General features: G+C 45.2%; 1 protein-coding gene across 1 annotated transcript in view; it reads right to left on the bottom strand.

Moving 5' to 3' along the window:
• The window catches only part of DDB2 (damage specific DNA binding protein 2), a 24,546-nt gene that overhangs the window by 1,181 nt on the left and 14,198 nt on the right, over positions 1-9,167 (bottom strand). Inside the window, exons 4-9 of the mRNA XM_004387687.3 lie at positions 4,430-4,575; positions 3,026-3,125; positions 2,757-2,934; positions 2,296-2,438; positions 592-756; positions 406-451 (exon numbers count right to left, since the gene is read on the bottom strand). Coding sequence (XP_004387744.1) covers positions 406-451; positions 592-756; positions 2,296-2,438; positions 2,757-2,934; positions 3,026-3,125; positions 4,430-4,575 — 778 coding nt within the window. The remainder of the gene's footprint in view (positions 1-405; positions 452-591; positions 757-2,295; positions 2,439-2,756; positions 2,935-3,025; positions 3,126-4,429; positions 4,576-9,167) is intronic.

The following is a 9,167-nucleotide window of genomic DNA, read 5'->3' as shown; positions in this document are numbered from 1 at the left end:
TCTTAAGTGAGAATAACAGCACAATTCGAAGAGCGTAGGCAATGTCACTGAACTGTGCATGTAGAAATTTTTGAAATGGTGTATCTTTGGCTATGTGTATTTTCACACAAAAAAAAAGGCTGAGAAGTTAGAGGGTTGATATGTTGTGGGGTTGTTAACCAATGTCATAAAACAACATGTGCACTTCTGTTTCATGAGAAACTATTCTATAAGTCTTCACCTGAAGTACAATTAAAGAAGAAAAAAAAAAAAGTGCCTAGGCCAAAGAGACCACTGTCTCCCAGTTATCTTCTTTACTGACAAGGGTGAATGTGACAGGGCTGAGCTGAGGTTAGCCTGCACTGACCCGAATGGAGTAGGGTTGGGCTTGGCCAGTCTGAGGGGCTACGTCCTGCTCCTACTTACCCATCACAGAGGCCAGCGTGTCCCCCATGGGATTGAATTCATTGAGCTGCAAAGACAAGAGGAGAGGGTGAAGGTATTGGCAGAGCCAGAGAAGGGCAGACAAGGACGAGTTTCTGGTCATTTTTAGTCATTAAGGTAGGTTGAGTCCTGCTTCCTCCCATCATTATTCGAGGGCCCAAGCCTCACCGAAATGATACCAGAATATTCTGGGTCATAGAGCTGACACATCATATTCCCTGAGCTTCCATCAAACACATCGATCGTCCTTAATTCATGGGGAGTACAGCTTTTGAAATTAGGATCTGGGTACCGGCCCACGAAAATGAGGTTGTACCGAGGATGCCAGGTTGCCTAGGAGATGGAGAGGCTGGTCACAAGAGTAAATGCGGAACATTATCAAGAGGAACATCACAAGTATTCTTTGCCACGAACAAGCCAGCAATTCAGTAATGAAGATGAGACCCACATGAAACTCTTAAGAGTGGTTTTCAGTTGTGTGTGCATCTAGCATTGCTAACTTCCCTTGAAGGCCCTTAGGATACCATTTGGCCTTCTCTCTTTCATTTCCCGAACTCACACCAACTGATAAACTGAAGCTTTAACATCAGCCTGACCCAGAAATTAACCAAAAAGGTAAGCTATGACAAAGTAAAAAGCATCTGGTACTGAAACCAAATAAGAAGTTCTGAAGTAACCCCACTACTACCCCTCCCTCCATCAATGTGAATAACGAAGAGTGGAGTATAAAAGAACTAGTGGCTATAAAAGGGGAGGAAATCTGTGTTCCCAGATTTTCCCATACAAACAAATCTGGCAGTTAGTGGAATGACACACTGGATGAGATTTTCTAAGAAAGCATCTCAAGTTTTGAAGGAGGAGAGACACGGTTAACAGGAAGGAAGAAGCGATACATGCAATGACTTGGAAATAAGTCACAAAAATCACACATGGGAAGCTGTAAATTGGCCTGGCTGGATACCAAGAGCAGAAAGCATATAGTGGGAGATGAGGACAGATGGACCAATGGGAACACCAACTGGTGAAGGATCCTTGAATGATACTGAACTTGGATTTGATTTGAGGTACATGGGGACCACTCTGATAGAAAACCACTTCGATTTACTAAATACTTACCAGGTGCCAGGCATGCTGCTGAGTGCTTTAAGTATACTGACTCATTCTCATAACAACTCTATCCGTTAGACACTATTATTCCCTTTTTACAAATGGGGAAACTGAGATCCAAAGGTTAAGTAAATTGCTCAAGGATTCGAAAACCCAGGAACGTCTGACTGCCTGAAGCTGGTGCCCCCCACCACTATGCTATACTGACCAAAGAAGTACAGGCTTTAAAAAAGAACAGAAGCTACTACAGTCGAGGAACTGGCAGAGTTCCGACTGTAGAGGGGCTTGGGCAAGAAGGAATCAGGACTTGAAAGCTGTGAACCCTGGGGACCAAGGACAGAGAAACCATGAACCATTACAAGAAAACTGGGAAGAGACAGGAAACTAAGGAACTTATTTCTCTTATTAGAAGCCCCCTCAACCTGCGAGACAAACTAAGAAGGTTAAGGGTAGCTTGTGGAGTCAACTGCATACACAGGTAACTAAAACCGCAAGAGGAGAGAAGGGAGGATCAGGATCTTAGAAAATGCCTACAGTGATGTCAGGGCTGGGCTGAAAAAACTCAGAAAAATAGCTTATCAGAGAGACATAAAAAGCAGCAAATGGGATTGCAGAAGTAGGAGAAAAGGAGCAGAGAGAGCCAGGAGGAGAAGGCTGCTTTGTGTCGGGACAGAAAGGTGTCTGGGATTCCAGGCTTACAATATCTGCTCCCTGCCCCTTGCAGGCCGACCCCATGATCACATCTCCCTTGCCTCCATCATTCACCTTGATGGGCGTGAGGTGCTGGAAGTGGCGGTGAGGGTGTGGGATCACGCCCAGGGGGCAGTCCCACTGGGAGGCAGAGTAAACCCGGATCTCGCTGTTCTGGTCAGTGGTCAGGAGCCGGGCTCCATCAGGACTGAAACAAGCTGGTAAAACAAAAAGCCCCTGAGCTGAAGGCACTGTGACCCTCCCGTTGCCCTGGCCTTCACAGGCCTTCTCTTGCAGGGCACCCTCCCTCCACCCTCTCTGGATAGGGTAGAAGGGAAAAGATGGACCTCAGCTGTGGACAAACTCAGCAGCTGAGTTTCTGGCAGCCACAGCCAGAAGGGTCCCAGGACATCAGCTTGGCTGAGGCTACCAGGGGGAAAAGGTCTGACCTAGCAGCTTCGAAACTTGGAGGGAAAACTCCGGGAGCGGATGGATGGGCAGGGTCTGCAGGGAAGATGAGGTCTGGTATGTCACACCTGCGTTGACAGGATGCCTGTGTGGCAGCGAGGAGAGGAAGCTGGATTTCCCTCTAACCTGGCGCAGGTCCCAGATTTTCACTGTTTGATCTACAGAGGCTGTGGCCAGGAGCCAATCACAGCATGGGTTCAGGGCCACATGGGTCACCTTCTTTTTGTGCAGTCTGAGATTCCAAAGCTGCCGAGAAGAGCTCGGTTCAGGTGGGGGCATGGAACCAAGAGTGCAGGTGAGGGAGGGATGGGGAGGGCCTGTGCTACAGAGAACGCACCTCCTTGCCGTCCATGTTCAGCAGGACCACTTGCCCCGCATTGTCTCCTGTGACCACCACCCGGCTTCCGGCAGACACGTCCAGGCTGCAGAACCAGAAGCTAAAGGAGAGATTATGCTATAAGGTTCTTGGGGACTGGGATGAGGGCCACATATTTACTGTTCCAGCTCCAGTGTCTAACACACAGTAGGCATTCAATATTTGTTGAGCGAATATAAATAATTGCCTTGCCATGGATTCCCAGTGAGGAACATACAGATTTGTCTATTTTCCAGACAGAGGGTTTGAGGGAGATGGGGCCCAGATGTTTGTCCACTTACTGCTGGGCCCAGGATTCTCAGCTAGTAACAGTCCCCAAAGCAGCCAAACCTCAGAACAGTAAGGCAGGTCCCCAAGGTAGCTTCCCCCCATAGCCCCAGATTCTGAGGGAGACTCATTTACCTGCTCTCTCCCGTCACTCTCCAGCCTCTGGGTGAAAGGAAATGACAATCCTGACCAAACAGGGACTGCCCAGCTCTGGTCCTCAGACCTGGCTAGAAAGGAACTTCTGCCCCCTTCTGAGCACTTAGGGAAAAACACATACATAACCCAGATGCTCTTGCTTGCTATTTTTGCTCCTTGAACTACTCGAGGATGAGGGGATAGGATAAGGGGGTACTTCAGGGATCCTGACACCCAGCCAGGAGAACTCATTCACATTTTGCTCTCAAACCCCCAAATCCATGCTACACTGTCTCTTGTCATCTTCTATGAATAAGAGGGAGGGTGTCTATCCAGTCACCTGTCCTAATTGCTCATGTGTTTCTTACCCCCACGGGGCAGCCCAGGAGAACAGCCAATGCTAGTTAGACCCCCACACCATTACTTAGGGAGCACTCAGAATTATGTCTTTGGCTAGAAATCAAAGTGACAAGTATTCTGTAATTCCTCCAGCCACTTGCTCTTGCTGAGTCCAAAGGACTCTATGGATGTGATTCTACCCATTTAAGCTTCCAAGGAGCTGGTCAAGTCATTACACACAGCTGAACGTAGGGAATTAAACCTTAAATTCATAGTTCTTGCCCCAGTCTCTAAGTGGCTTTCTAGGCCAATGCCACATTGACTTGTCTAGTTGGAATCAAGGTCTAGTCTGACATAGGTATGACTTATATAGAAGGGCTGAAGTCCTTGCCTTGCTGAGGAGAGCTGAGACTCCAGAACACCTCCCCAAGGCGGTAACCCCCCTGGACCAAAGTAAGGGCAGCCAAAGAGGGAGCTGAAGAAATAGAAGGAAGGGTGGAAAGGTGAACACCTTTCCCTTCTTCCCCGTGCCAGGTTTGGGTGCAGGAAATGGGGTCTGAAAGCTCTCACCAGAACTACACCTAGGGCCTAGAAGCCCTTTCCCCTACTGGTTAAACTACTCACTTGCAGGTGCCTGAGCTGGTAAAAACTCGGAGAGTGTTGCCTTTAAAGTCTTGCAGCCTAGTTGTTCCCTCCATTGAGGAGGTAAAAAACTGGTTGGTATTGAGAGGGTTAAACTTCAGCCCTGTGATGCTCCCTCCAGCTCCAATCTAACGTGAGGAAGGAAAAAGCCAGTGAGTGATGATGGACCAGGACAGGAACCAGGCCGCTCCGACAAAAGCTTCAGCCAGCACTTGAGGCCAGGCCAGCTGATATGTCTAGAGACTAGGATGCTCTCCACAGTGCTTTTTTCAAGTTGGTTTTTTTAAATATATATATATTTTTTAAGTTAAAACACATATATTGGCCCTTTTTGGTGTAAAAGTCTATGAAATTTAACACATGTATAGATTCAAGTTAACTACCACTGTAATCAGGATGCAGAACAGCTCTATTGCCCTTAAAAAACTCCTTCATGCTCTCCCTTTGAAGTCATACCCTCCCTCTACCCCAAACCCTGGCAACCACTGATCTGTTCCCCATCACTGTAGTTTTGCCTTTTATAGAATCTCATATAAATGAAATCATGATATGTAACTTTTTGAGACTTATCCAAGTTGTTCCATGTATCAATAGCTCACTCCATTTTATTGCTGAGAAGTATTCCATTGTACGGATGCACCATAGTTTGCTGATCGCACCGGGCTCTTTTTAGAAGAGCTTCAACTTGGAACAGTAGCTGAGTTAGGAGAGCAAGAGTCAGATCTGGGTTCCTTCCTATTCTTCCTGACATCCCACACAGTGATGATGAGAAGAGTAATGATACCCTCAACAGCTTAAACTTATTAAGTGCTTATTATTCGCCAGTCACGTTCTAAAGACTTCACATCTCCAGAGCTCCTTCTCCACTCTTCCTTATGCTGCTGCTATCTCAGCCTCATAGACCCATACAAGGTCTCTTAAACAACGCCTACTTAACCAACTCAACAACCAACTGGCACTTTGCATTTACTCCATAAAACATTCTAACCAATGGCCAGTCTGCCAAACCCTTGCCGCTAGTAAGACAATCTTCTGCTCCCACCATCTTAGTTCTATGCTTATCAAGAGTTAGTTGTGTTTGTTCTTAAACCTTTTTGTGCCACTTATGTAACTGAATTAAACATGTAAACCAATGGAATAAGTGCAAAAAGAAAGACTGTTATTTCTTGTTGAATGCTTTGGAAAAACTAGATAAAAATGTGTTGCTAAAAATAATAGTTGTCTAAATAGATAATAGTTGTCGATTAAGCATGGGTGAAATACTTAGAAAATCGGGTGGGAAATAAAAATTTAGGAAGAATCTTCAATCAGATTGCTTCACAAGTATCTTTAAATTATCTCTCCACCTTAGAGAAGTGGAAACTAGACCCTATAAAGAATACATTATAGTGGTTTATGTAAGACCAAATGAACCCTAATCAGTGGATCCATTCCAAGAAAAAGGTTGGCTCTACATCAAAGCATTAATGAAAAACATACACATATACATTCTGTGTTAAAACATATGAATGCCCCCTTTCTGGTAACAGGAGACTAGGTGGTTATGATCAACTCTTGCACTAAAGAAGGACCAGAAAAGCAAGACAAAATAGTTTTAAAAATCTATCTGAACAACAAAAAGACAACCCACTCGAAAAATGGGCAGAGGACTTGAATAGACACTTCACCAAAAAGGATATACAAAAGGTCAACAAGCACATGAAAAGATGCTCAATGTCATTAGGCATAAAACCAAAACCAAATCCATTGCTGTCGAGTCCATTCTGACTCATAGCAACCCTGCAGGACAGAGTAGAACTGCTCTGGGTAGAAACAGGGTTTACAAGGAGCAGCTGGTGGATTCAAACTGCCAACCTTTTGGTTAGCAGCTGTAGGTCACCATAGCTCTTAACCACTTCTCCACCACGGCTCCACGAGGGAGATGCAAATCAAAACCACAATGAGATTATATCACCTCACCCCCTCTACAGTGGCTGATTAAAAACAAACAAACAAACAAAAAAACCAGAAAACAATACATGTTAGTGAGCATGTGGAGAAACTGGAACGCTTATCCACTGCTGGTTGGAATACAAAATGGTAAAGCCACGGTGAAAAACAGAGAAGTACCACATGGTCCAGCAATCCCAATCCTAGGCACATACCCAAAAGAACTGAAAGCACATACCCAAAAGAATTGAAAGCAGAAACACAAACAGAAACCTGTATACCAGTGTTTATTGTAGCACTATTCCCAATAGCCAAAAGGTGAAAACAATCTAAATATCCATCAACGAATGGAAAAACAAAATGCGGTATATACATACAATGGAATATTACTCAACCATAAAGAGAAATGAAGTCCAGGTACAATGTACAACATGGATGAACCTTGAAAACATGCTGAGTGAAAAAGTCAGTCACAAAAGGACAGATATTGTATGATTCCACTTATGTGAAATAGGAAAAAGTACAGAGACCAAAGCTTATTAGTGGACCAGGGTGTGAGGGAGAGGGAAGGGGGAGTTATTGCTTAGGGGGCGCTGAGTTTCTGTTAATGGTGGTAGAATAATTTGGAAAAGGAGAGTGGTAATGGTTGCACAACATGATGAACGTAATCAGTGCCACTGAATCGTACATGAAAAAATTGTTGAATCTGCAAATGTTATAAATATTTTTACCACACACCCGCCCACACACACACATGAAAATCTATGTGAGATTTTCAATTCCAGCTATGATGAGTTAACTTGTGTCAGGGCAACTTTCTGTCAAGAACAACTAGAAAAGTTAGATTAAATATATGTCTTATAAAGAAAAGTTTTTTACTTTGGTGAAGGGTAAGACAGTGCACAATACTGGGGAAGCCAGCACAACTTGTACAAGGAAAGGTCATGGAAGCTCCATAGACACATCCAAACTCCCTGAGGGACTGAATTGCTGGGCGGAGGGCTATGAGGACCATGGTCTCGGGGAACATCTAGCTCAATTGGCATAACACAGTTTATAAAGAAAATGTTCTACATTCTACCTTGGTGAGTAGCATCTGGGGTCTTAAAAACCTGTGAGCACCCATCTAAGATACTCCACTGGTCTCACCCCTTCGGGAGTAAGGGAAAATGAAGAAAACAAGATACAAGGGAAAGATCAGTCCAAAGGACTAATGGACCACAACTATCATGGCCTCCACCAGACTGAATCCAGTATAACTAGATGGCGGCCAGCTGCCACCACTGACTGCTCTGACCGGGATCACAACAGACGGTCCCGAACAGAGATGGAGAAAAATGTAGAACAAAATCCTAACTCACAAAGACCAGACTTACCGGCCTGACAGAGACTGGAGAAATCCCGAGCGTATGGCCCCGGACACCCTTTTAGCTCAGTAATGAAGTCACTCCCAAGGTTCACCCTTCAGCCAAAGATTAGACAGTCCCATAAAACAAGACTAATGGGGCACAACAGTCCAGGGACGAGGCCTAAAAGGCAGAAGGGGACAGGAAAGCTGGTAATAGGGAACCCAATGATGAGAAGCGACAGTGTTGACATGTCGTGGGGTAGTTAACCATTGTCATAAAACAATGTGTACTGTTTAACGAGAAACTATTTGTTCTATAAACCTTTATCTAAAGTACAATTAAAAAAAAAGAAAAGAAAAGTTTTTTAAAGCACTGGGGAGCTATCAAGGCAGCAAGGATCTGAAGGCCAAGATTTGGAGAGAAGAGAAGCAGAAAGGTAAGCCTGACATTTGGATGCTGCTTTTCCCTTAGCAAAGAAACCAAACTGCATGGAAGCTGAACAGAAAGTGGTGGCTAAAAGGCTGAGAAGCTGAGCGGAGGTTTTGTCAGTCTCACCGGGCTAACCAAACCAGCTGCTATAGAGTTGACTCCGACTCATGTCACCCCATGTGTTTCAGGGTAGAACTGTGCTCCGCAGGGTTTTTGGTGGTTGTGATCTTTCAGAAGTAGACTGCCAGGCTCTTCTGAGGAGCTTCTGGGTAGATTTGAATCTCCAACCTTTCAGTCAGTAGCTGAGTGTTTGTCTGGCTCACACAGAGACTCCTCTCACAGGGCTAGGGGGAAAAAACTGGAGTGCAGGCTTGTCAAGGAGAAGAGGGGAAAAATCCAGTTTTTAGTTAGCATCCCTGACACTCTAGAAATAAGAGCAAACTGGAACTGACCATTCCTTGCAAAGACTGCAACTCAGTTTCAAATAATTTCAACCTTTGATTAGATTAAGAAGATATCAACAGTTCCGGCAAAATGGCGCTCTAGCCAGAAGCACCATGCCGTCCCTCCACAGCAAAGATCCGAAAAACTAAGCCAAACAGAGAATACAACAATCCTGAAACCCTGAAACATCAAATGAAGAGATAAAGAACTCAGCCAAGCACCAACTGGAGTGAGAAAACTGACAGAGAACGGAGAGCAAGGAGGGATTCAAGCAGAGGTCCCCTACCAGCTAATGCAGCACGGATCCGCCATCTTGGACTCCTATCGGAGATCAGCAAACAGCGGGTACGAGAAAGCAGCCTCACGGAGCGTCCAGCGGGAGACAAAACAACCGGTAATTTGCGATATACACTTTCCCACCCCCCACCCTTCTTCACCTGGACTTGGCCTCCTCTACTTCCCGTGGCCACAATCTCTTGATCGGGAAACACCGGCTGCTTAGATTCCACTCACCCGAACAGGCTGGCTCTCTGGGTGCCATTTGTTGGCTGCTGGTGTTGCTTTTTTCC

Source organism: Trichechus manatus, unplaced genomic scaffold (assembly GCF_000243295.1).
Source record: "Trichechus manatus latirostris isolate Lorelei unplaced genomic scaffold, TriManLat1.0 scaffold00191, whole genome shotgun sequence".
Classification (NCBI taxonomy): domain Eukaryota; kingdom Metazoa; phylum Chordata; class Mammalia; order Sirenia; family Trichechidae; genus Trichechus; species Trichechus manatus.
Note: the sequence above shows the minus strand (reverse complement) of the source record. Positions and strands in the feature narration are given on the sequence as shown.